General features: G+C 47.3%; 1 protein-coding gene across 4 annotated transcripts in view; it reads right to left on the bottom strand.

The window, feature by feature from the left end:
* Positions 1-27,860, bottom strand: part of arhgap21a (Rho GTPase activating protein 21a) — a 97,156-nt gene that overhangs the window by 27,881 nt on the left and 41,415 nt on the right. For 2 of the 4 annotated variants that reach the window (XM_074693040.1, XM_074693041.1), the window contains exons 1-5: positions 21,681-22,268; positions 14,243-14,425; positions 10,782-10,803; positions 1,497-1,589; positions 559-637 (exon numbers count right to left, since the gene is read on the bottom strand). In XM_074693040.1, the coding sequence (XP_074549141.1) occupies positions 559-637; positions 1,497-1,589; positions 10,782-10,803; positions 14,243-14,425; positions 21,681-21,992 (689 nt within the window). In that variant the 5' untranslated portion in view covers positions 21,993-22,268. Of the gene's footprint in view, positions 1-558; positions 638-1,496; positions 1,590-10,781; positions 10,804-14,242; positions 14,426-21,680; positions 22,269-27,860 lie in introns of those variants that run through there. The other 2 variants (XM_074693043.1, XM_074693042.1) reach the window with 1 other exon arrangement.

Genomic DNA, 27,860 nt, shown 5'->3' with positions numbered 1-27,860 from the left:
ATCAAAAACCCAACGTTAAAGAGTTTAAAAATAGAATTTTAAAAGAGTTTAAACCCAGATGTAACAGTTTAAATCCACAGTTAAAAGAGTTTAAACTTAGAGTTAAAAGAGTTTAAGCCCAGAGCTCAGAGTGAGTGTTGATTTAATCTGAACCTGTAATCTCCTCTCTGTAATCTCCTCTCTGTAATCTCCTCTCTGTAATCTCCTCTCTGTAATCTCCTCTCTGTAATCTCCTCTCTGTAATCTCCTCTCTGTAATCTCCTCTCTGTAATCTCCTCTCTGTAATCCCCTCTCTGTAATCTCCTCTCTGTAATCTCCTCTCTGTAATCTCTTTAACAAACTGTGGATGAACGTCAGTCGTGAGCTGCTCGATGACGAAAAATTCCCTGAAAACATTTTTCCCTGAAAGTTTCTCAACAGCTGCTTCAAAGTGCTGTAAGTCCTGAACCATGAGGAGGAGTTTTTTGGCAGAGAGGAGACCAGGGAGGAGGACCAGGGTCTGACTCAGTCTGCTTTAAGACCAGATCTCAGACTGGATGTGGACTGATGGGGGCTCACCTGTTCTGGATCAGGGCTATGACCTGGGAGTAGGTCTTCCCGATGATGCTCTCTCCGTTCACCTTCACGATCCGGTCCCCTGGAGGAACGACAGGACGGATTACAGACCTGGACTGGTCTTAATACCACTCAGTGTTTTAATGTATCATATAGTGACATGATGTTTGTAATATAACCCTTATCTGTCAAACTGTCACATGTCGTAGAGGGAAGTACTGAAAAGTAGTGACGTGTATTTTTACAGGACGTGTCGTAACAAAACTTATCATGACAGAAAAAATCATCACTTCTCACAGTAAAAACAGATTTTAAAGCCTGAGCTGTTTGAAGTTTCTTTAAGTTTACAAAGTTCAGAGCAGAGTTCAGCAAAGCTTCTTCACGTTGTTTAAAGACTTAAGTTTGTTACTCTAACACAGCTGATCTGGACGGTTGGATCGATGCGTCCCTGAAATAAATCCTGCTCCTCTGGGTCTCTGCTCTGAGTAAAGAGTGGTCAGGAGCCGGTCGATGTGGTCAGAGCGAGGAAACGGCTCTGAAGGATCTGCTCCAAGACAAACCGACCCCCATCAAAGAGCAAGACCGGCTCATGTTTACGTGAAGACCCCCAGAGTCAGACAGGCAGGGTCCCATTCAAGCTTTCTGTAGATGGCATCTCACAGGAGGAGCAGGAGGAGACAGGAAGGTGAGTTTAGGGGAGAAAGGAGATAACTGTGGGAAAACTGAGCGCTCCCTCGTCCCAGGGGGGGCAGAGCAGATTAAAGGAGACGGTTTACAGGGTTTGTCCAGACCACTTAGCATTTCCTGTAACACGCAGCGCGAGCCGGGCTTTAACGCTGACACAGCTGACACCAGGAGAGGAGTTAGAGTTTCTGCTCCTCCTGCTCCTCTCACACTCAGGGGGAGTAAGAGGAGCCCCCTTTACGTCTACATCTGTGTACCTGTACAGAGTCCAGCTCCGTGGGCGGGGCCTCCCTCCTTCACTTGCTTGACGAAAATGGTGTCCATTGGCTCCAGACGGTTCCTCTGTCGCCCTGGCAACGACAGACAGACAGAGAGAGGAAGGTGATTGGTCACAGAGAGGAGCAGAAGTAGGCCACGCTGAGACTGGGACTAGAAACTTCTGTGCAGAAACACATCAGAGCACGTCTCCTCTGGAGTCTGCACACGCTCAGACCGTTTTAAAGACGGCGTCAGCTTCATGAACAGACTCAGCTGGAGGTCAGACAGGACGAGCATCATGGAGCGCGTCATTTAGCAGCTGGAGCGTAAACAGAGCTGCACGCTGATGATGCAGAGTTACGTTTGCAAAGCTCCTCTTTAAGATTCTCAAAGCTGCTTTCTGAAAAATCTTCACTAAATAAAAAAGCTGGTGCAGAACCTGAAAGTTTATCAAACTATGAGGAAAACTATTCCCAACATGCACACATGGATCAAACGTCTCCTGCCTGATCGTTTCTGCAGAAAACATCTTTTCAGGAAGAAATCCATGCACGAAGAAATCTACAAGTGCTGCTCAAAGGCAGCAGGGATCCTGAGGTGGTGAGAGCTGCGGGCAGAGACGCTCAGATCACTGTAGCTCACATCAAATCAAACCCTGGAAAGAGCTAAAAGCTAAGCTAACTTTTTTTATTGTTTTTAAAATGTGTTTAATAAAGAAAGTGGATTGGATTGGATAAAAACACCATGAGCCTCCCTGTTGTGAAGCAGATCGGCAAAAAGACCTGAAAAAAAAAGACACCTAGTCCAACAGGGGGTGCTAAAAATCAACTTAAACAGAGTTACTTACATGAGCTTTAAGTCAGGGACCTCTTTTAACATTACTTTCACACTCATTTGATATTTAAACCACATCAAGTCTGAATTAAACATTTTTAAGACCTTTCAGAATCGTATTCAAGACTTTTATGAGATTTTGAGAGAATTTGAGACTTTTTAAGGCCTCATATTCAAATTATTGTATTTAAGACACTTTAACACATTTAATACAAGACATTTGAAGACTTTTTAGACTTTTAAGACATTTTAAGACTTTTAATAAATTTTTAGACTTTTAAGACATATAAAACATCTTAAAATTTTTAAGACTTTTTAAGACATTTCAAGACTTTTTAGACTTTTAAGACATTAAAAGACTTTTAAGCCATTTTAAGACTTTTTAAGAGAATTTAAGACTTTACGAAGTTTTAAGACTTCTAAAACATTTAAAGACTTTTTAAGACTTAAGACATTTTAAGACTTTTTAAGACTTTAAAGACATTTTAAAACTTTTAAGACATTTAAGACTTCTAAGACATTTTAAGACTTTGAGGATACCCTGTGAGTTACACAAACTGAATATCGATGTGAAGACCACATCAAGTCTGAATCAAACATTTTTAAGACCTTTCAGAATTGTATTCAAGAAGTTTTATGAGATTTTAAGAGAATTTGAGACTTTTTAAGGCTTTAAATTCAATTATTGTATTTCAGACATTTTAAGACATTAAAAGACTTTTAAGATATTTGAAGACTTTTAAGACATTTTAAGACTTTTTAAGAATTTTACGACTTTTCAAGAATCTTAAGACATTTTAAGACATTTTAAGACTTTGCGGATACCCTGTGAGTTACACAAACTGAACATCGATGTGAAGATGACGGAGCTCAGACTGTCAGATAACAGCTGATGTTTGGTGCTGATTAAAAGGTAGGAATGAAAAGTCTTTGAGGTTAATACCCAGCATGCACTGCTCTGTATTCTCTATCTGTGCTCCTCCTCCTCCCCTGACGCTAACCTCCCCCCGTCCCCCGGCGCGTCCCTCCATTGACTCCACTCTGCTGTCAGATGTGTCCCGAGCTGCAGGACAGGACGGCGAGCAGAGGTCACAGCGTGCTGACAGAGCGCCATGCCAACCAGCCTCAGGGGGGGTCAGAGTCATGTGACTGAGGGGAGGGACGGCAGAGACAGAGCGTGGAGGAAACAGAGCGTGGGATCATTAACCACTGCACGCTTCAGAAAAACATCCTGATGTGTCTGTGCAAACATCAGAAACATCTGCATCTCGCTCTGCATCATCAACGCTTTGCTGCATGTGCACAGCAGCAGCAGCAGCAGGAGGAGCAGCAGCACACAGACCTGACCCTGAGGAGCACAGACCCTGAGGAGCACAGACCAACATCTGGATGCAGCAGACTGTGGCTCAGACGCTGAGGAGGTGAATCTATCATCAGATGACTGAATCCTAACCTGCACCATGACGGACTCATGATTCATCTTTCTGCAGAGCTCCTTGTGTGTCTGCACCTCACCTCAGGTGTCCTTTACCTGCTGTGACTGTAAGCTGGTCAAACACTCCCCCTTGTGGCTGAAGCTGTAACTGCAGGCAGTGAAACAGACTCAGCTGTTGGATTAAATCTTCTCACGCTGTCGTTAAAAGTGTCTTTACAGAGATCGATTCCCAGCTCCCAGCGCGGCTCCATCAGACTGAGTAAAGATTCAATCAGAGCTGATTTAAAACACGTTTCTCCAGGTGGAGGACGCGGCACAGCCTGAGGGGATCAGGAGAGAGGAGCAGTGTTTCCAACCTGCGCTCTGACTGTGAAATCAGTATCTAACAGCTCAGCAGACACAGACTGGGAGCTTGCAGCGTTCATGTGGTCCAGCAGACGGCAGCGCAGCTCATGAAATGATTTTCCTCTGTGAACAAACCAGCAGCTCCGTCTCCATCAGGATGGAGCAGAGGATGGAGGTGGAGGAGCTCCTGGTCTGAGCCGTGTCCCTCTGAGAGTGGACTGAAAACCTGAGCTGTAGGTAGAGATGTTAACAAAGCTTGATGCTCTCTGACAGAATCAGAAAAACTCCTGAAGGAAAAAACGTTTTTGTCTGTTTCTAACATCCCCACGGTGAGAGCAGCAGGTGGAGGTGAACAAAAAGCAGATGGAGGAAAAATAAAAACACTTTATCACATGAACAGAGACTCCAGATTTTAACTCTTTCTGATTAAAACTGTTGAAATATTTTGTTTTAATAACAGGAGGCTTTAAGTGAAGGGAAGATCCTTCAGTGTTTCAGGACAAACTCAGAGTTGGATTAAACTCATCAGATCTTCAGCGTCCTAAGTTTCTGAGATGTTAGGAATCATATGATGGGATGTCCTCCTCTAACCAGCAGAAAAAGCTTCACTTTCCTTCCTTTAGTTCATTCTGTATTATTGTCCATGTTTGATTTCTTTTCTGTTGTTTAAGCCAGATCCTGCTCAAACTTTAAAACTTCACTGTTCTCACGACAAATCTTCAGTTTTCCTTCATTTGTCTGTGGCTCTCTGGCTGCTTCCTGACTGTGCATCAGTGCTGCTCTCTGGCCACTCAATGACCTCTCTGGCTGGTCTCTGGCTACTCTCCAGCCATGTGAAAGTGCTGCTCTCTGGCCTCTTTCAAGTTGCTTTCTGGCTGATCTCTGGCCACCCTTCAGCTGTGTGAAAATGCCACTCTCTGGCCACTCTCTGGTTGTGTGACAGCACCGCTCTCTGGCCTCTTTCTGGCCACTCACTGGCCATGTGAAAGCACCGCTCTCTGGCCTCTTTCTGGCTGCTTTCTGGCCACTTTCTAGTTGCTTTCTGGCAGCTCTATGGTCTTGTGTCAGTGCCACTCTCTGGCCACTCTCTGGCCATGTGAAAGCACCGCTCTCTGGCCTCTTTCTGGCCACTTTCTAGTTGCTTTCTGGCAGCTCTATGGCCTTGTGTCAGTGCCACTCTCTGGCCACTCTCTGGCCATGTGAAAGCACCGCTCTCTGGCCTCTTTCTGGCCACTTTCTAGTTGCTTTCTGGCAGCTCTATGGTCTTGTGTCAGTGCCACTCTCTGGCCATGTGAAAGCACCGCTCTCTGGCCTCTTTCTGGCCACTTTCTAGTTGCTTTCTGGCAGCTCTATGGTCTTGTGTCAGTGCCACTCTCTGGCCACTCTCTGGCCATGTGAAAGCACCGCTCTCTGGCCTCTTTCTGGCCACTTTCTAGTTGCTTTCTGGCAGCTCTATGGTCTTGTGTCAGTGCCACTCTCTGGCCACTCTTTGGTCATGTCAAAGTGCTGCTCTATGGCCACTCTCTGCACTTTTTTTTGGCTGTTTTCTATTTGCTTTCTGGTCGTGTGAAACGCTTTCTGCAGGTTTCTGGCTGCTTTTGGCCTTGTGTCAGTGCCACTCTCTGGCCACTCTCTGGTCATGTCAAAGCACCGCTCTCTTGCCAGTTTCTGGCCACTCTCTGGTCATGTCAAAGCACTGCTCTCTTGCCAGTTTCTGGCCGCTCTCTGGCCACACTCTCTAGCTGCTTTCTAGTTGATTTCTAGTTCTCCTTCTGGCTGCTTTTGGCCTTGTGTCAGTGCCACTCTCTGGCCACTCTCTGGTCATGTAAAAGTGCTGCTCTCCAGCCACTCTCTGGCCGCTTCCTAGTTGCTTTCTGGCCACATATTGGCTGCTCTCTGGCCGTGTGTCAGCGTCATTCTCTGGCTGCTCTTTGGCAGCTTTCTGGCTGTTCTCTGGCCACTTTCTGGCCGTGTGTCAGTGCTGCTCTCTGGCCTCCACTAGCTCTGGTCTGGCTCTGGTCCCTGACAGCACAGCTGGGCCTCAGTCCCCTCCTGTTGTTTTGTGGTGGGTCATGTTTCCTCAGAGGGCGGGGCTCTCTGCACGCTCTGCGCTAACCCCGAACACTGCTCTCTGTCCACGTCTTTAACATTCAGCTCACACAGCCCTCGTCTGCCAACAACACGTCTGTCTGTGCTGACTCAAACACACACACACACACACACACTCACACACACTCACACACACTGAGGGGTCTTCAGGAGGGGCCGGTCTGGGGCCGTCCCTGCAGACCCTGAGCAGAGGATCTGTGTGTCCAGATGATTATCAGGCTCCAGCAGAGAATTATGAAAATGTGAGGCATCGGATCCTGGAGCAGCGTTTGGTCCCACGCTGAGAAAAGGTCAAAGTCCAGGACCACTTCACAGAAACCCTTAAACCCCGACTCCCTTCAAAGCCCAGCGCGCTCCGCTCCAAGACCCGGGTTGGCCCAAAGACATCAGAACCAGCCCGGGAAAATAAATAATGAAACTCAGTCTGACGCTCTTCATTCCCATGAAGAATCACACACACTCACACACACTCACACACACTCACACACTCACACACACCTGGTGTGTTTTCCACGCTCACAGGAAGGCGGTCGAGCTCTTTCCATCTTTTGTTTCTAGGAAGTTCAGATTCCTGACGCGCCGGGGGAAAGAGGATCTGTCCTGACTTTACTCTGAGCAGAGACGCAGAGAAACGTGTTTCAGGTTTTTTCTTCTCCTCCAGAGAAACGAGCCAAAGCGTTTATCAGGAGAGTTCAAGTTCAAGTGAGGAAACAGGACAGACATCTGGAGACGGACGCGTTTCTGTAGCTGTTAGAAATCTGTGAGAGCCGCCAGCTGGCCGCTGGAGCGTGGAGGGCGGAGCCTCCTACTCCACCTCTCAGAGGTCAAACATGTGGGTTTAAACCGTGTCCCTCTGCAGCTCCACCAAGACTGAGCCGAAACCAGGACGACAAGTAGTGAGCAGAGCATCAGCTGATCCGGTCTGGATCTGAGCCTGAAACAGGGCGGACGACCACATGGCGAACAAACGCCGTGTGGGCGGAGACAGCACGCCAGAGAAAAAACAAGTCGTTAGATTAACAGTTAGAGAGAGAGAGGGTTTAAGGCATCCAGGGCTGGGTCAGAGAGAGATAGAGTCAGAGAGTAGATGGGTCAGAGAGGAGAAGGGTCGGAGGGGAGACAGGGTCAGAGATATGGCAGGTCAAAAAGAAGGGTCAGAGAGGACGGGTCATAGAGAGATAGGGTCAGAAAGAATGGGGTCAAAGAGGAGACTGGGTCAGAGAGATGGCAGGTGAAAGAGAAGGGTCAGAGAGACAGGGTTGGAAAGGATAAGGGTCAAAAAGGGAACTGGTCAGAGAGAGGAGACGGGTCAAAGAGGTGACGGGGTTGGAGAGAGACAGGGTCAGAGAGTAAAAAGGTCAGAGAGAGGATGGGTCAGAGAGAGACAGGTCAAAAAGGATGGGGTCAAAGAGGGGTCAGAGTCTTTCTGTGAGCAGTAAACAGAAACAGAGCCTCAGTCTGGAGTTTGGACGGAGCTGTGCTGAAAAAGGGTCAGAGAGAGAACAGGTCAAAGAGAAGGGTCAGAGAGGACGGTCAGAGAGAAATGGGGTCAGAAAGGATAAGGGTCAAAAAGGGAACTGGCCAGAGAGAAATGGGGTCAGAGAGAGAGACAGGGTAAGAGAGGATGGGGTCAAAAAGGAGAGGGGTCAGAGAGAGAGACAGGGTCAGAGAGTAGAAAGGTCAGAGAGAGGATGGGTCAGAGAGAGACAGGTCAAAAAGGATGGGGTCAAAGAGGGGTCAGAATCTTTCTGTGAGCAGCAAACAGAAACAGAGCCTCAGTCTGGAGTTTGGACGGCGCTGTGCTGAGGAAGGTGGGGCGCTGTAAAGCTCACTGGAGGATTCTGGGGAATTCTGTTTGTGCTGGTTCCTGAGAACCTGAGTCCAGAGAAGAGAGTTTCACGTTGGATGAAAAACAAATATTTGAACAGATGGAGAAACTTCATGTTGTTTTTTCTTTCTGCGCTGAGCGACTCAGTCAGTCCCTGCTCTTTGAAGACTTTCTGAGAGACGGAGAGACGAGGAGTGAGAGGACGTCAGCAGCAGCAGCAGCAGCTCGGTCCTCGCTGCGTTTTTCCTCTCAGCTCCAAACTACAGATCTGTGTTTACGCTGCTGTGACGCTACGTCAGCCTGTGTGAGTCTTTCTGGAGGTCTGAAGTGTTTCCAGCAGCTACACCCAGCTGGTCAACATGTGGTCGGCGTCCCCGCCCTCCAAACACCATCGGCCTGAGCACACGCTGACAGAGAGACCAGCACACAGAGCTGCAGCGAGAAACATCCAGAGAGAAATCTGCTGAACGCAGCGAGTCTGACAGAGCTTCAGTCAGAAAACATCAGACCTGCTCACGCTCCACGTCACGCTCAGACCGCAGGGTCTCAGTTATCTGACGCTGTTACTGAGCGCGTGCAGTTTGACTCTGAGGAGGTGAGAGAAACTCCAAACTGAGGAGCAGGAAGCAGCAGGTCGTCATGGTAACAGCTGCTTCTTCCTCCCAGCTGAGCGTCTCTGCTCCACCTTCACCAGATCCTCCTCTTCACCTGCAGGGCTCGCCATGACCTGACCCACCTCCAGCCATCAGACCCAGACCCCCTGTCCCCTCTGACCCCATCACCAAGACCAGGCCCTGCTCCACAGGGACTGAACTTTACCGTCACCTCCACAGCTCTGACTCAAAGCTTCCTTTCAAAATAAAAGCTTCAACATGTGGACTCCACTTCATCCTTCAACTGTTTAAGAGGTTACATCAGTTATCTGAAAAAATCATGTCCTAGCAAATATGTAAGGTATATTTTAATATTCTTGTTTCAAGAAATTTTCTCTTGTTCCATTGTCAGACCAAGAAGGAGCTGAAACCAGCTTCATCCTAAACCGTCGTCTCTAAATCTGAATCTGCTGAGTTTAACTCCCCGTACTCTCCTCTGGAGGCTCAGCTCTCTGTGTTATCTTTGAAAACAGATTTCACCTCCTCTTCACCTCCTCGTCACCTCCTCAGCACCGGCCGCTCCGAGGCCCGGCTGAGAGGAAGAGGAAGATTTACCAGAAGACTTCCTGAGTCACCGCAGGAGGAGCTCTGCAGGATCACTGTTCACCTCCTATTCAGCTCCACCATGAATGGTCCTCACACACACACACACACACACACACACACACACACACACACACACACACACACACACACACACACACACACACACACACACACACACACATGACTTCATCTTCAGGCAGAGTCACAGGAGGAATGTGCAGAAACACACACACTCCCTGAGGAGCTTTTCTCCTGTCGCAGCAGGAGTGTGTGTTCATGTGTGTGTTACTGTGTTAGTGTGTTATTGAAAGTTTGGAGCCTGAGCTGAATGGAGCAGGGGAGGAGGAGGAGGAGGAGGAGGAGGAGGAGGAGAGCGTGAGGAATGTGGCACAGAGGGCCAAGAAGGATGATGAAGGACGCTCAGAGGAATCTCTGAGTTTCCCGTTAGGAGCAGATGATCAGGAGGTGCTCTACGCCTCCTTTAACCCTCAACTCTCATTTTGACCCTCAGCTCTCACTTTAACCCTCAGCTCTTACTTTAACCCTCAGCCCTCACTTTAACCGTCAGCTCTCACTTTAACCCTCAGCCCTAACTTTAACCCTCTTCTCTCACTTTAACCCTCTTCTCTCACTTTAACCCTCAGCTCTCACTTTAACCCTCAGCTCTCACTTTGACCCTCAACTCTCACTTTGACCCTCAACTCTCACATTAACCCTCAGCCCTCACTTCAACCCCCTTCTCCCTTTTTTACCCTCAGCTCTTACTTTAACCTTTAGCTCTCACTTAAACCCTCAGCTCTCACTTTAACCCTCAGCCCTCACTTTAACCCTGAGCTCTCACTCTAACCCCCAGCCCAGAGCCAAACCGTCTGTGTCCTCCCTCAGTCACAGAAACTTTGACCTGAGTTGGAGAAACTGAAGCTTTTATCACCTATTTCTGTTTAATCACCTGAACAACTCAAAGCAGATGTTTGTTTAAAGTGAAAAATGCAGAATTTAATCTGCGGACCCACTGAGCTCTGGTCCTCATGCTCCGAGTCCCTTTAAAGGTTAAAAACATGAGATGAGGAGCAGCAGAGGAAACCTCCTGGGCTCACGCCGAGCTGCAGACGTGAGCAGAATTCAGAGGGAGCTGGTCTCTGGATGCTCTGAGGAATGTGGAGGCTGTGCCAAGCTAGCAGGCTAACAGGCTAACAGGCTAGCAGGCTAACAGGCTAACAGGCTAACAGCTCTGGCTGCAGCTCTGAACCAAAAAGCTTGAACCAGCAGATTAGCGTCCCGTCTCTGCTCCTCCTGCAGCACGACGTGGCTCCGTCACCATGAAACCTCCACACAAACATGAACAAAGCCTTTAGAGCAGAGAGTCACCTCAAAGCATCAATTTCCATCCATCAGGAGGAGAATGAATTAAAGTAATGAGCTGTCAATCTTAATCTAAGCTCAATCTGAGGGGAATAAGTGAAGGTAAACAGCAGCTGAGCTCTGAGCTCTCAGGACGAACACAAAGAGGAGTTTAAGGTGTGGAGACTCTCACCTCGGCTGCCGTTCTCTTCATCCTGAGGAGAAACAAACAGAGGACAAACGTCAGATCATTGGTGATGAAGAAATAATCCTGTTTCTCTTTTTCACACAGGAAACATCCAGAAACATTCTGAATATCTGAGTTTTCTGAGTCATGATGTGTTCATTTTATCAGATCAGACAGTTTCAGCTCCTCAAACTGTTACTATGAGGAAACCTGTGAGGAAAAGACGTCTCAGTTTAAGCTGCAGCTACATTAACAAACTAAAGCAGAGGGACAAACCGTATTACAGTCAGATTTCTGTATTGGACTAAAAACTGAGCCTGATTATCAGCTCCAGACTGAACAGACGAGGAGGAAACAGGAAACAGATCAAAACTGAAACCAACGTGTTTAACACACGATGAGTCCTCAGCTCATCTGCTCACGTTTTAATGATGCTGTTTTCTCTTTGTGCACTAAGTGGAGGGTCTTTTATTTTTCTCCATTATTTTTCATTTTTTATTCACTTATTATTTTCTTTTTGTCGAGCACTTTGTGTTACGCTGCTGTTTATGGAAAGTGCTTAATAAATAACAGGGGTGGGAGGAAAAAAAAGATGTGTCGTACTATCAGGATATTTGTTTAACAATTTTAAATCCTCATTTTTTGTTTAAAAAATGTTTTTTTATTCTATGTTTTTCTGTTTTTTTTTTTATTTTTTCCAAATTTAAGTCCTTTATTTAAGTCTTTGTTAACAAGATGGGTTAAATAAGTTGAGATATCAGATCTCTGAATAAATCTTAAAACTGACTCATGTGACGAGCATTTTTTGGGTAAATATGGCTCCTGATATAATCATCATCATTCAACTCATTCACTTAGTCTGAGGTTCAAAAAAGAAAATTAAAAATAAAAAAAGTAGCTATTTAAATTAAATCTGGAGAAAAGCAAATCCTTCCTAATTAATAAAATCTGAAGTTTCTGCTCAACCACAAAGATCAAATATCTCAGGATGACTCAGCGTAGATTTGACTCTTTATGGCAAAATGTAAACACAGTGAGTTTGATTTCTATTAAAAAATACAAAACTCAGACATCACATGTATAATTTTATAAATTAAAAAATATACCTAAACTCATGAAGATAATTATTCACTAGATTTTAACCTTACATTAAATTTCATACATTTTTTGTCTTGTTGTGAAGATAAAGAAGATTTTGTGAATGACTTTAATCCAGGTGAGCGGAGGAAAAATGGCTCCTACAGACCCTGATCTTTCCTACACAGTAAAACTTCTCTCAGGGTCAAAACTCGAGGCTTTCAGACTCAGAGAGAGGACAGAGGCGACTGATTGGTTTGGAAACCATGATTCAATCAGCTGATCACAGCGGGGGGGGGCTGAACCAGGAGGACTTGGTGAGTTCAAGGGGTCGACAGTTGGGAAGCTGCAGTGTGTGTGTGTGTGTGTGAGTGTGTGTGTGATTTCCTCTGAGCCGAGCACACACTCCCTCTTTAATCCCGCTCCCCTCAGACACACACACGCTCCCCCGGCCCTCCTTAAGACGCCCTGACCCTCTTCAGACCCACGTCCTCAAACTGGGATTAATCAGCAGCTCCAGCTCCTGGACTTTCAGAGTAATTACTGAAGTGATCAACGCTGACGTTACGTAACGGACGGAGAGTTCGGAGTTTTCAGAGATTAAAGTCAGGGTTTGGATCTGATGATGAGGTTACAGCGCTCTCTGAGGACGGTCAGCGTGATGCTCAGCAGATCCTCCTGACGCTCTGTGAACAGGAGCGGCGAGCTGCAGGCGCGGCGAGCTGCAGGTGCGGTGAGCTGCAGGAGCGGCGAGCTGCAGGGGCGGTGAGCTGCAGGCGCGGCGAGCTGCAGGCGCGGAGAGCTGCAGGCGCGGAGAGCTGCAGGCGCGGAGAGCTGCAGGCGCTGGCTCTGCTGGCTTTAAAGGAAACCCCTGAGAGCTTCTCCAAACACACTTCACAGGAACATAAACTCAGCTTCTCCTGATTATCTCCAGGAAAACTAATAGTCCTGATAGTCCTGATAGTTTAACACTACCCAGAAGGCCTGCAGTGTTTACCCAGAAGGCCTTTGGGCTGTCAGCTGTGACCATTAGGAGCAGGAAGTGCTGTGAACACAGCATTGATGCTGGAGCGCTGCCAGGTGGGACGAGGCGGGAACAGAGAGGACGTGGACGCATTACGGCGTCTGTGCACGTCGATATCTCTCTGAGCGGCTGGAGGTCAGGATCACCATCGATCCAGGTCTGGGTTTAGACCAGGACCCTGTAACCTTTACTGTCACAGGAGCCGTTTAGACTCAGTTCATTCAGGAGTCACAAAGTCTGCTTTATCTCCACAATAAAGACAAAAAAAGTGGATAAAATTCTGTAAAAAGGTTAAAGTCTCTGGGATATTTATCTAAAAGAGAAGATTTCTGATTAAATAAAATGATACATGTGATCTCTACGATTTTCTATTTTGACCACATTTTTCAAAACTTAAAATAATGTATATTCAAAAATTGTTACAAATTTTAAAAAAAGTTGCAATAATCAAAAGAATTATAATTTCTAAAAAATGTTCAAAATATTCACAAGTGTTAAAATTAAGAAAAAAAAGAATATAACCTTAAAAATTTACAAAAAAAAATGTAAGAAATACCAGATTACCAAAAATTTAATTTAAAATCTTTGCAAAATGTTTTAAAAAATCTGATAAATTATAAATATCTATAAAATTTTTAAAATTTTCAAAACTTAAAAAAAATGTAAATTCAGATTTTTTTTAAAAAAACTTTAAAATGTAAAAGTAAGTTGCAATAATCACAAAAAAATAAAATAAAAAAAAAAAGTTCAAAAAATTCACAAGTGTTAAAATTTTAAACATTTGCAAAAATTAAAAAAAAGAATATAAGCTAAAAAATTAACAAAAAAAAAAAATGTGAGCAATATCAAAGATGACCAAAAACTTACTCCAAAATTTTGCCAAATTTATTATGAATTTTTATGAAATTTCAAAAATTTGCAAAACTTAAGAAAATCTAAATTCATTTCTTTTTTTAAGTTGCTCTAATTAAAAAAAAACTTTGATTTTTAAAAAATGTGCAAAATACTTTCAAAAGTGTTAGATTAAAAAATTTTTTGCAAGCATTTAGAAAAAAAAGTATATAACCTAAAAAATTTATGAAAAAAAATAAAATATAAGAAATATCAAAGACTGCCAAAAAAAATTAATTTAAAATCTTTGCAAAATGTTTAAGTTATCTGCAATTTTTGTAAAAATATTTATGAACTTTAAAAATTTGAAAAAAAAAAGAATTATAACAAATTTAAACATTTCTAAACATTTGAAATGATAATCTAATTTTAACTTTTTAACACATTTTATTTTATTGCTCCAGCAAATTTTTTACCCTCAAGGAAAGTTTCTCCTCATACTCAGCTCAGGGGGTCAGAAAGGAGCCGGTCTCACCTTCAAAGAGTTGTGGACGGCAGACTCGGGCGGGTAGACGATAAAGTGTCGCAGCGTGAAGCCGAAGCCCTGCGAGGTGCGCCGCAGGTGAAGCGTTTTGGGCCCCGGCCAGGAGAAGGGCTCGTCGTCGGGCCCCGGGGAGACGGTGGTCTCGCTCTGATCGCGTCCATCCTTCTGCTTGGCCTGAAAGACAGAGAGCGACAGACGTTAACCTCAGTACTCAGCATTTAGAGTCAGAAGATTTTATCGATCCACGAGGGAAAATTTCAGTCACATCCAAAACAAACAGGAACACACAGTGATGTGGAAATACAGGAAGTGGGAGAAACTTGGAGCTGCTGGCGTGCCCAGCGCCCTGTTTTAATAGATATAAGATAAAAAACTTATATGAAATAAATAATGATTAAAGTGACTCTCGGAGGGTTGGAGAAGAAAACCAACCAGTGGTGTGCACAGAGGGGGGGCAGGGGGGACCGTCGCCCCCTTTATCATGGCCCAAAGGTTGAAATCAGCCCCTGAAGTTCCCTCTGAGGCACAAAACTGCAAACTTCACTGCACTCGAGTCAAACTGCTAAAGCGCCGTCTTAGGAACCAAACGTGCTCTACAGCGCCCCCTTTATGGAGCGAACATGTGAGCTAAAGTGTCCCAGAAAACATGCAGGATCCAGCGCCCTCTCCAGGTGAGACGATGTACTGGATGTCGCTTGTCTCATGATTTGATTCTTTAATGATTTTTGGGATGAACATTCAGTTTAAATTGCGAGTCTTTGATATTTCACAACTTTTGTGATCATTATGTTTTTTTCTCACTAGAGACGATGATAAAAAGTGGAATGATGATGATGATGATGATGATGATGATGTCCACAGACTTTACTGGGAGCTGTATTCTCCAGAAAAATGCTCATCATGTATGAATCAGGATTTATTCAGAGGATCTGACATCACGTTGCGAGTGAGTCCAAGAAAAACATTTGGCCCTCTGCTGGAGAAAAGTGGTAACGTTTTTTACAACCCAACTTTCAAATAAAAACTTTGAATGAAGATTAAAATTTGAAAAAAAAACAAAACATTTTTTGAACCAAAATATCAAAAAACAAAATTTCCTGATACTTAACTTTTGGATAAACAGAGTGATGTAGATTTTATAAACACAGGCTTCTGGCTCTTGTGCTCTGTTCTGAGTTTAACTAAAACACTGAGATCCATCTTTAATTTAAAGGCCTCAGAAATCAATTTATTCTGTAGGGAGAGAAAAGAGCAAGGAAGAAACTTGATACGCCCTAAAGGAACAGTCCGTGAAGATGAAATCCAGATATAAAATGTTAAAGACGTATGTTTTAGGACCCCTGAGAACGTTACACACACCAATAATAAACTTTGACCCTCTGAAACGGGATAAAGAGTCACTTTGTGGTCCAGTCATCACACTTCAAGGATCAGGAAAAAGTTCAGTCTGTTCAATTAAACTAAAAATCATCCAAACCTCAAACTCTCTGAACACAAAGGTCAAACTCCTTTCTGATGTTTCCTGAACATTTCTCTCCTTTTCTTCCTCCAACAGTGAACTCTGAGCGTCAGCGAGGCTCAAACACAAACACCAGAAACCGTCTCAAACCCCCCCCTCACACACACATACACACACACACACACACACACACACACACACACACACACATACATTCATACATGTGTCTTCAGTTACCGCCTGTTTGGCGTGTTTGCATGATGACAGACTGATCCTCCACATTCCTGCTGTGACGAACACACGGGACCAAAACAACTCTCACACACACACACACACACACACACACACACACACACACACACACACACACACACACACACACACACACACACACGGGTCAGGTTCCTGCAGAAAAAGCTGTTTCTGAGCTGAAAAGTGTTCACGCTGATTCAGACGAGCAGGAAGTTCACTGAGTCACTGCAGGCTGCGTTTACTGGAGACGACACCTGAGAGAGTTACAGCTTCATCACAGCGCTGCAGAAACACACACACACACACACACACACACACACACACACCTGCAGGATCTAAACCATTTTTTAAACCGTTACTCCAACCAGACAACCCCCAGCGCCTGAGGTTGGAGCTGCTCACTGGACCAAAACATCCAAACGAAGACGCAGGAGAACTTTACATTTTAACATCAGGAGAATGAAAAGACATAACGTCTGCTCCGCCCTGAGCTCCGCCTCCGTCGACCTCTCCGTGTGAGCAGCAGTCAGTCCTCCTCCTCCTCCATCATCAGAGTCACCGCGGAGCTAAACCGCCGCACCACAGGGCGCACGTTAGCGGTTACTGCTAACACCACCACCAGACTCCACGCTACCAGACCCTGCCAAGAGTTTCAGCCTGAGCCCGGCTCCCTGCACGCCACGGGCTCCTCCACTGCCAGACTACATCAGCTGATCCTAAACCACGTCCTCCTCCTCCCCTGGCTGCTCCTCCATCCACACACCTCCTCCTGCAGCAGATGGAGGAGCCCCCTGAGACCAGGACGGGCGTGGACCTCATGGTTGGACTGGAGAAAGCATGAGCAATACCCGACGGCGTGGAGCTGGAGGAGCGCCACGGTCCACAGAGGAGCAGAGAGGAGCAGAGAGGAGCTGAGAGGAGCAGAGAGGAGCAGAGAGGAGCAGAGAGGAGCAGAGAGAGGAGCTGAGAGGAGCTGAGACGAGCTGAGAGAGGAGCAGAGAGGAGCTGAGAGGAGCAGAGAGGAGCTGAGAGAGGAGCAGAGAGGAGCTGAGAGAGGAGCAGAGAGGAGCTGAGAGAGGAGCTGAGAGGAGCTGAGAGGAGCTGAGAGGAGCTGAGAGAGGAGCTGAGAGAGGAGCTGAGAGGAGCAGAGAGGAGCTGAGAGGAGCAGAGAGGAGCAGAGAGGAGCAGAGAGGAGCTGAGAGGAGCAGAGAGGAGCAGAGAGGAGCAGAGACGAGCTGAGAGGAGCAGAGAGGAGCAGAGAGGAGCTGACAGGAGCAGAGAGAGGACCTGAGAGGAGCTGAGAGGAGCTGAGAGGAGCTGACAGGAGCAGAGAGGAGCAGAGAGAGGAGCTGAGAGAGGAGCTGAGAGAGGAGCTGAGAGGAGCAGAGAGAGGAGGTGAGAGGAGCTGAGAGGAGCTGAGAGGAGCTGAGAGAGGAGCTGAGAGGAGCTGAGAGAGGAGCTGAGAGAGGAGCTGAGAGGAGCAGAGAGGAGCTGACAGGAGCAGAGAGAGGACCTGAGAGGAGCTGAGAGGAGCAGAGAGGAGCTGAGAGGAGCAGAGAGGAGCTGAGAGAGGAGCAGAGAGGAGCAGAGAGAGGAGCTGAGAGGAGCTGAGAGGAGCTGAGAGAGGAGCAGAGAGGAGCAGAGAGAGGAGCTGAGAGGAGCTGAGAGGAGCTGAGAGGAGCTGAGAGAGGAGCTGAGAGAGGAGCTGAGAGGAGCTGAGAGGAGCTGAGAGAGGAGCTGAGAGAGGAGCTGAGAGGAGCAGAGAGGAGCTGACAGGAGCAGAGAGGAGCTGAGAGAGGAGCTGAGAGAGGAGCTGAGAGGAGCTGAGAGGAGCAGAGAGGAGCTGAGAGGAGCTGAGAGGAGCAGAGAGGAGCAGAGAGGAGCTGAGAGGAGCAGAGAGGAGCAGAGAGGAGCTGAGAGGAGCAGAGAGGAGCTGAGAGGAGCTGAGAGGAGCTGAGAGGAGCAGAGAGGAGCAGAGAGGAGCTGAGAGGAGGAGCTGAGAGGAGCAGAGAGGAGCTGAGAGGAGCAGAGAGGAGCAGAGAGGAGCTGAGAGGAGCAGAGAGGAGCTGAGAGAGGAGCAGAGAGGAGCAGAGAGAGGAGCTGAGAGGAGCTGAGAGGAGCTGAGAGAGGAGCAGAGAGGAGCAGAGAGAGGAGCTGAGAGGAGCTGAGAGGAGCTGAGAGGAGCTGAGAGAGGAGCTGAGAGAGGAGCTGAGAGGAGCTGAGAGGAGCTGAGAGAGGAGCTGAGAGAGGAGCTGAGAGGAGCTGAGAGGAGCTGAGAGAGGAGCAGAGAGGAGCAGAGAGAGGAGCTGAGAGGAGCTGAGAGGAGCTGAGAGAGGAGCTGAGAGGAGCAGAGAGGAGCTGACAGGAGCAGAGAGGAGCTGAGAGAGGAGCTGAGAGAGGAGCTGAGAGGAGCTGAGAGGAGCAGAGAGGAGCTGAGAGGAGCTGAGAGGAGCAGAGAGGAGCAGAGAGGAGCTGAGAGGAGCAGAGAGGAGCAGAGAGGAGCTGAGAGGAGCAGAGAGGAGCTGAGAGGAGCTGAGAGGAGCAGAGAGGAGCAGAGAGGAGCTGAGAGGAGCAGAGAGGAGCAGAGAGGAGCTGAGAGGAGCAGAGAGGAGCTGAGAGGAGCTGAGAGGAGCTGAGAGGAGCAGAGAGGAGCAGAGAGGAGCTGAGAGGAGCTGAGAGGAGCAGAGAGGAGCAGAGAGGAGCAGAGAGGAGCACTGATGGTCCAGCTGTGTGCTCTGTCTCAGGTGGAGGTTTGAAGCTGATGATGTAACAGCAGAGAGGTTGGAGCTGATGGAGCCTCCTCCTCTCCTCCTGTTCAGCTCTGCTCCTGCTTTCACTCAGATCTTTAATTCATGTGTTTCTGCAGCAAACTGAGAGCAAAGAGCTGCGTGAAAACCACTTTATGCCATTTTTAAAGGATCCAAACCTCTGAGTCAGGACAAAAAGATGAAGCAAACAAAGTTCTGCAGGAAAACAGAAAATTCAGCTTCAGTCTCTGTCCTTAAATCAAAGATCTGTTGATAAAATGTGGGATTAGCAGATAGCTAACAGAGACAGAGACGTCTGAAATTCTCTGAGTAGGATTAAAAACTTCCATCATGTAATCTGTGTGTTATCAAATCAAGGGAAAACCCAGAACATCAAAAACTACAGAAACATTGTCCTGTGACGAGAGGTCTTTAGCCCTTTTGTCCCTTTAGGCTCACCGTAGTTAGGCTGCTACAGTGTCTTCCTGCTTCCTGCAGACGCCATGATGAAAATAACAACACCACCACCGCGCTCTGAGTGAATATAAGACTCAGTTAACTCTCAGTCTGAGCTAACAGCTACGAGCTAAGCTAAGTGATGTCAACAGGAAACTACATCCTAACAGCTGGCAGTGCATTATCTTAAAGTGTGAAACTGCCCAACCAATCAGCACGGAGCAGACTGAGCCAGACAGGAAGTGAGGCACTGAAACTGCAGTAAAGCAGCGGCGTTAGAGCTGAACAATCAATCGATTTTAAACCGACATCGCACTGTAATAGAGTGTAATTTTCAAATCCCAAAGGCTGCAATAAAAAAAGTTTCTTGGATTATAGTAACTTATACTTGTTCTCTCTTAAAACCAGCAAAAGTCAAAATGCTGTTTTTTTCTGTGGGCTACAAAGATCCATCCAGTAGATGGTAGAGCCGTACCCCTTGGTCACTTTTTTCTGTTTGGTTTGTTACTCTGACTGACAGCTGGAGGTCAGTAAAATTTCACAGCGTTTCTTTTATTTTTTAAATTAAGAAATACAAAAAAAGACTCGTTTAAATGCTAACAGTATCTTTAAATGCAAAATTTTAATCACAAAATTGGTCTAAAAAAATCGCAGTTAGATTATTTTCTAAAATCGTTCAGCACTAAGCGGTGTGCACAGAGTTTTTGAAGGGCGGGGCGAAAGAAAAAAAGGCGCATGCAGCTCGTTCCTGACACTGAAGAGGGCGCTAAGTTCAGCACGCATTCTGGCTCCTACAGGGCTTTTTGACACAAGAGGGCGCTGCAGCGTAGGGATGGGTGCCCAGTATCTAGCAAACAGTATCGATACTCAATGGTACCAGTTTTAAGAACTTTTGTGTGTTTATGTAGCAAGAAATATTAATTTTTGTTAAAAAGAAAACTAAAAGTTTTTTAATTTAACATATTTAGTCAGTCTTTTTTTTTTTAATTCCTCTCTCTCTCCTTTCTTGAATTTTTTTCACTGCTCATTTATCCACGAGACCTGGCCCTTTAAATGTGATTTTAATGTATTGTAAAATGTTTTATTATGATAATGTTTCTCTGTTCTTTCTTTTCCTTAAAAAGAAACAAAACAAGAAGAACAGACTCCTTTAAATATTATACTTGCATTTTATTTAATTTTTTTAACCTGTTTGTTTTTATATTTTAGCTGGGGGGGACTACCAATGGAATTAGCTTGGTAGCTAGATTTGGGTACATTTACATTTTTTTTTTTAAGTGTGTATGAATGTACATCGTCACTTCCTATCAAATAAACTAAATTGAAATTGAAATTAAGTTTATAAACTCGCAATGCTGTGTTCATGTCCAGTAGGAAAATCTCCTTCTCTTCGGCTCTATGGAGAGAATTTTGTTTCTTTATTATTCAATCAAAAAGAATAGATTGGAAACCAAAAGTTTTGTTATTTATAACATAAGAGAATAAGTAAGAAATGAGAAAAATTGAGATCAAAACAGAACACGACGTTTGGCTCAAAAAGGCGCCTTAGCTCATGTATTTCAATAATAAGGTCCTGACGTGGGGCGACTCCCCCCTTTGCCCCCCTCCTGTGCACACCACTGCATTAAAACATCCAGTGACTTTCAAAATAAAACTCAGCGTGTCCAAACCAGATGGTATTTATCCCAACAACAACAAACGGACGTAACGAGCAGAACCAGGAACAGTCGATGGACTTGGATCTGGTCTGAGTCTGACGTGGGTTTCGTGCACAGAGGACGGATCCTCAGGAAACAGAGCGCGGTCGGATCAGTCTGAATTATTGATGACAGCTTGTTTTGAAATGTAAAATAATGTAAATCTCCATCAGATTAATCAGGAATAATCCTCTGACAGCCCAAACTCTGATTAAAGAATCATGACCCGTTTGTTTTACATTTCACTGATTTTCTGACTCTTCATCATCATCATCATCAGCTTCATCAGGCGCCAACTTCCTGTCATGCTCAGATCTGTAAATCAGCTCCTCACACGCTCACACCTGACGCTTCATTATGCATGCAGTCTGTTCATTAGCGCGTCCACGCCGTGACGCCTGCGTCTGAGGGGGTGATCAGCGAGGGGCCATCTGGAGCGGCGGGCTGCGGGGCGCTGTGTGAGAGCAGGATGAGAGCGGCGTTGAGGCTGGACGCTTTCCTGGGTGTGAGTCAGCGTGGAGCGCTCTGACCTCATGGATCCACCTCTCCACCTCCCTCTCATGTTTTCTCTCCAAACTGCTCTGACCGCAGCTTCAGCGTTAGTCACAATAACTCACTGTGACGCTGGAAAACACGCCTGAACTCCCCGCCGCAGCCCCACGCCGAGCCATGACTGCACCTCCAGCTCCAGAGGGTGGAGGTCCACGCTCGGCGAGGACGCACCGCCTGTTTCTGACAGCGAGGAGGAGACCGACACCCCGGACAGACGCTCACCCTGAGGATCCTAAAACCAGCCTAAGATGCTCCTCATCCCTTACCCGAGACCGCACGCAGCTCCTCCTGGAGGCTTCCCTGAGCCGGGACCAGGACACGCTCCGGTTCGGGCGTGTCAGCCCCAGCTCCACCTCCCCCCAGTACGCCCGGGCCAGCAGCTGGAACCAGAGGCAGTACGGCTCCGACAGGCAGCCGTCCACGCCGGCCAGCCGGGCCCAGGGACACCCCCCGGAGGACGGGGAGGGACTGAGGGAGCAGCAGCCCTCAGGGGTCACATCCACATCCAGCAGGTCTGCGTGGTCCTTCAGAGAGACCGGCTTACAGCCCGGAGGAAGCCCGTTCCTCTGGGCCAGCATGACGCAGCCAGGTCTGAGCTGGACTAGATCCCAGAGCGGATCCCTGAGATGATCCGGGGCGTTTCAGAGCTGGTCCTCCCTGTCAGAGTTTAGGTCATCCCAGCGCGCGTCCCAGATCCAGGTTTAGAGGAAAGAACCAGACCAGGACTCCGGGTTAGGATAGTTCCCTCTCTGCTGTGAAGAATCTACTCCGAGTCTGAGTCCAGGTCCAGGTCCGTCCCCCCAGTCCGCCTCAAACCGGTCCCTGTGTGGAGAAACTGCTCCTGCTGGACTCACGATGTTTCCACTCAGAGACGCAGCAGGCAGAGACGCAGCAGGCAGAGCTGCGCAGAGCAACGGACTGACGCACCCACCCACCCACTCAGCACACACAGCTCTGCTCTGAGGAATGCACACACACACACACACACACACACACACACACACACACACACACACACACACTGGGAGCAGGACGCCTCCTTCCTGTCTCATCCCTCTCTCACTCACCTCCTCCTCTGCCAACCCCTGAAAGTTTTAAAGCGCCTCCTCACGTGTCCACGCCCATCAATAAATCATAACAACAAATGAAAGGACACACACACACACACACACACACACACACACACACACACACACACACACACACACACACAGACGTCAGGGGTATGTTCAGGGAGAGCTTTCTGGATCCTTTTCACAGCCAGAGGAGGAGGTGAGGAGGAGCTGATGCAGATAAGGAAGCAAAACACAGCACCACCTCCTCCTCCTCCTCCTCCTGCTCCTCCTCCTCCTCCTCCTGCTCCTCCTCCTCCTCCTGCTCCTTCTCTCTGGTGTTGTTGTGTTACATAAGGAGGCAGCCACACGACCGTGAGGAAACACCTCCTTAATCCTGGGAGGTAAACAAACCCAAGACAAGCTCAGCACCTGTGTTTGGATGGATTAGAGGAGGAGCAGTGAGGAGCAGTGAGGAGCAGTGAGGAGCAGTGAGGAGCAGTGAGGAGCAGTGAGGAGCAGTGAGGAGCAGGAGCTCAAACCTCTCAGTGCGTCTCTCCCTCAGAGTCAGCGCGGCCCAAACTTCCTCTTTAATATTTAATCAGAGTTTTATCTCTGGAGCTTTTCTCGCTGCTCAGAGGTGAGTAAGTCTGACTGAGGCCGGGATGATGTCACTTCCTGTCTGATCTTTTTTAACGGTTTATTTCTCTAACTGCTCATTAAAACAGACAACTGATCAAACCTCGGATACGTTGAGTGTTTTTAATCTGAGGGAAACTCAGTTTCATCCTTAAAGTCGAGGCAAACCAAAACTTTAAAGAGGGGTGTTGTGCTTTTTGTAGTCTTTATTTTGTCCCTCTGGTGCCTCCGTAGTATCTTCACCTGATTTACAGCCCAGATAAATCCCTGTTCCTCTCTCTGTTTTTTTATAATCTCTTCTTTCAGCCTCTGTCTGAAACTCTTTCCTGTAGCTACTGTCTCTTTAAGGCTCCCTGCTCCACAAACCCCCTTCACTCTGATTGGTCAGCCCTCCAGAGGCAGATCTAAGAGGCCCCGCCCCTCTAACGTCACCAGGTCTCATGAAGATCTCGTCTGAATCTGAACATCTTGGTTTTTGCTCCTCCTGCTTCTTGGTTTTTGGAGCCTGCCCCCAGTGGACACTAAGGGAACTGCAGTTCTTTCATCCTTTTTTCCCGGGCTTGATTCCTCTGAGTTTGCAGCTTGTGTCAGCGTCATCTGATGGTGAAACGGGTCAAAGTCAGGTCAGTTTATCTTTGAGCTGATGATCCAAAGACCAGGAGACCACTGCTGCCTGGACCAGGACCAGGACCAGGGTCAGAGGACTCTCACAGATCCACCAAAGCTGGAGAAGACGTGGTGGAGGAGGCTCAAACAGAACTCGCTTCAACACTGTTTGATTTGCATTTTTTGTGCCTTGAATTGTGATTTTTGAAGCTAAAACTTTATTTCCTGGTTAAAAAAATGTCAAGCAGACCATGCGTCTGTTTTGATGTTTTCTGTCTCGCCGGCGGCGGCGGCGGCGGCGGTGGCGGCGAGCGACTGGAAAACAACATCAGGAGCAGAGTCCAGGAATGTTTCCTGACAGCGCCTCGTCACCGCGTCTGTGCGGCTCGATATAGCGTGTGGTTTCTGTACGGAGAGACAGGAATAGACGCTCCCAACACCCAGCTGAGACAGCAGACAGAGTGAGATCCAGACCCCGTCCCCAGCAGCTCCAGGTCCAGGTCCACAGAGCGGCCTCGGACTCTGACGGTTTCATGTTTGCTCTGCATTCCTCTAAATCTGAAACACATGATGAGAAAACAGATCCTGCCCTGGAATTCCTGCAGCAGAGGAAATGGACTTAGTGCCGCGGCGCTGACACAGAAACTCGTCATGCGGGCCAGAAATATTATGTGGTTGTCATGGCAACACGTCTGACCGCAGCACGGCGAGCGTTTCCTCGCGTGGTGTCGAGCTACAGAATCTGAGGCTTCACACCTGAAGACGAGTCAGAGAGGAGTGTGTGTGTGTGTGTGTGTGTGTGAGTGTGTGAGTGTGTGTGTGTGACGAAGCTTTAGGATGAGTCAGAGCAGAAAGTCAGCTGAGCAGTGAAAGTGTTTGTTTACAGAGGAACATCAGGGAAGTCTTCACAGATTAATAATCCTCACAGTCAGAAACTTTGACTCTGATCTTCGTGAAGTCTGTGACTCAGAGCGAAATCTGTCGACAGGAAGTCCGGACACGTGGAGAGAAACCAGAATGTAAGCAGAGCGGTAAGGAGCTAAAAATGTGCAAACACAGACTTTATAAAAAGAGAAAACATGAAAAGCTCCTGGAGGCTGAAACAGTCAAAGCTCCCCCTGCTGGCTGACTGTGGTACCAGCTGTGGACGCTGCCCCCTCCAGGTGAAGAGATGAGACATGAATTAACTGATCATCTTCTGATTTTCAAAGCAGCTTTTTAACACAGTCCTCAGCTGTTAACGTTTCCTCTAATCGCCCTGTTTTTGGCGTGTGTCTCTTTAAATCCTAGCCCCGCCCCTTCCCCCTCACACTGTGTTGGATAAGAACCTTTATAAGCTTCAGAAACAGGAATTATTGCACATGAACTCTGACATAGGAGTCACAGAACTTTCCAGAAGTGAGTCTCTGCTTCAGATCAAACTGGATCAGACCGAACCGAGGAGTCCTGGGTGCGTTACATGTGTGTTTTAGGGTATTTTGGCTTCACTTTTGAAAACAGGAAGCTGCATCATCCATTGTTTTATAACCTTTCATTAAGTGAAAGCATCAATCTGCCCAGGGGATTTTACTGAACATGAATTCAACCAAATATCAGACCCAGTGAGATCAAGACCTCTTCAACAAGGTTGTCATGGCGACAGCACACGCCATAGTAAACAAACCAGACAGTAAAATATTAAACACAGGCAATCTGATTAGGTAAGCCCAGGTTATTAATCAAATTTCTTGTATCAAATATTATTTAGTAAAGCTGAAGGGAAGTCAAAAAATTTCCTTCATTGAAATTTCAGACATAAAGTGTTTTTACCCAACAGCATCAAGAAGCAGGAGCATCAGAAGATCCTTTATCACACTTTAGCACACAGGTTTTAGTGCATAAGGGGGCACTTTAACCAACAGGTTTTGGCCCATATGAGGGCACTTTAACCAACAGGTTTTGGCCCATATGAGGGCACTTTGGCACACAGGTTTCGGCCCACATAAGGGCACTTTAGCACACAGGTTTTGGCCCACATGAGGGCACTTTAGCACACAGGTTTTGGCCCACATGAGGGCACTTTAGCACACAGGTTTTGGCCCACATGAGGGCACTTTAGCACACAGGTTTCGGCCCACATGAGGGCACTTTAGCACACAGGTTTCGGCCCACATGAGGGCACTTTAGCACACAGGTTTCGGCCCACATGAGGGCACTTTAGCACACAGGTTTCGGCCCACATGAGGGCACTTTAGCACACAGGTTTTGGCCCACATGAGGGCACTTTAGCACACAGGTTTCGGCCCACATGAGGGCACTTTAGCACACAGGTTTCGGCCCACATGAGGGCACTTTAGCACACAGGTTTTCGGCCCACATGAGGGCACTTTAGCACTCAGGTTTTGGCCAACATGAGGGCACTTTGGCGCACAGGTTTTGGCCAACATGAGGGCACTTTAGCGAACAGGTTTTGGCCCACATGAGGGCACTTTAGCACACAAGAGTACACTTTAGCGAACCAGATGGCACTATAGCGCACAAGAAGGCTCTTTAGCAAAAGGGTTTGATGCACAAAAGGGCACTTCAGCAATGTTTTTGTTGTGTTTCTCAACTACTGGGCCCAGCCTCCTTCTCGTGCAGACCACTGAATGTGTTAATGATGATAAAGATGGGACTCTATTATCTTAACGAAGCCTGCTCTACATTCCTAAATAACCTTTTCATTTTTCATACAAGCTGATTTCAGGTCTTAATATCTTCATCTTTCTGACCCTGGTGTTTTATCCACACAGAGCCTGGCTGCTCTGAGACACAGACGAAGGCAGCAGCAGGTCGCTAACAGGGGAGATGAAACAGGCTGTAAGCTGAGCACAGCTCTCAGCAGCCAGAGAAACCTTTGGAGAGATCCACCAGCTCACACAGAGGTGTGAAGCATTCACCGAAAAACAAGCAAATAAAACTGGAGGACAACAAGCTGATTCAAAGAGAGCAGAGACGAGCAACACATGCAACAGGAAGCAGATTGAGCTGCAACGTTGGGCAACAAACACAGCAACTGGATCCTGGAGATCCTGGAGATCCTGGGTCCTGGTTTATCAGCTGACTCTCTGAGCTCTGATTTGTGTAACAAAGAGCAGGGGGGCCTGTGGTCTGGGAGCAGCTGACAGGATCTCTGGACCCGGATTAAAGACTCAAGGCACCGACAGGACTCCAAAAACTACAATGAGTCATTCTGAAGTCTCCATCACTGCTCATGTGTGTGTGACCGGCTCTGTGTGTGTGTGTGTCTGTGTGTGGCACACAGGGCGAGGAGAAAGCGGCGAGTCCGGCCCGGGGATTAGGCCCCTTTGGGGCGGCTTTTCAGGACTCCTGGCGGGTGTAGGATCTAATCTGGACACGCTGCATCTGGGCTCGGCGAGGTCTGGCTGACTGTAACAAAGGAGCAGCTAATGAGGGCCGGGAACAGGCTGCGCCCACGCCACCGCACCGCTCACCCATAATGCCCTGCTCCATACAGCCCTCAGGGGGGACCGGAGGCCCACAATCCACCGCCATTGGGAGGCAGCGGGCTCATCGGGCAGATTCAGGGGCGGACTGATCTGGTATCAGGATCAGATATGAGCCTGGATGAGAGCGTGGGAGGAAATAATGGAGTCAGGTACTGAACGTGAGAGGCTGAAATATGATTTAACCACGCCATCATCAGCCATTACGGCGAGGGGGGGGGGGGGGAGGCGGACTCTGCTGGAGGGGAGAGGAGCTGCGACTGAAAACCAGTAATAAAATACACCTGGAAACAGCTGATCACAGAAACAAACATCACACCTGGAAACAGCTGATCGAAGAAACAGACGTCACACCTGGAAACAGCTGATCGTAAAAACAAACATCACACCTGGAAACAGCTGATCATAGAAACAAACATCACACCTGGAAACAGCTGATCTCAAAAACAGACGTCACACCTGGAAACAGCTGATCACAGAAACAGAAGTCACACCTGGAAACAGCTGATCACAGAAACAAACGTCACACCTGGAAACAGCTGATCACATAAACAAACATCACACCTGGAAACAGCAGATCACAAAAACAAACATCACACCTGGAAACAGCTGATCACAGAAACAGACGTCACACCTGGAAACAGCTGATCACAGAAACAGACGT

The sequence above is a fragment of the Halichoeres trimaculatus genome, unplaced genomic scaffold, assembly GCF_033239565.1.
Source record: "Halichoeres trimaculatus isolate MK-OKI-2021-1 unplaced genomic scaffold, fHalTri1.1 fHalTri1_scaffold_18, whole genome shotgun sequence".
NCBI lineage: Eukaryota > Metazoa > Chordata > Actinopteri > Labriformes > Labridae > Halichoeres > Halichoeres trimaculatus.
Note: the sequence above shows the minus strand (reverse complement) of the source record. Positions and strands in the feature narration are given on the sequence as shown.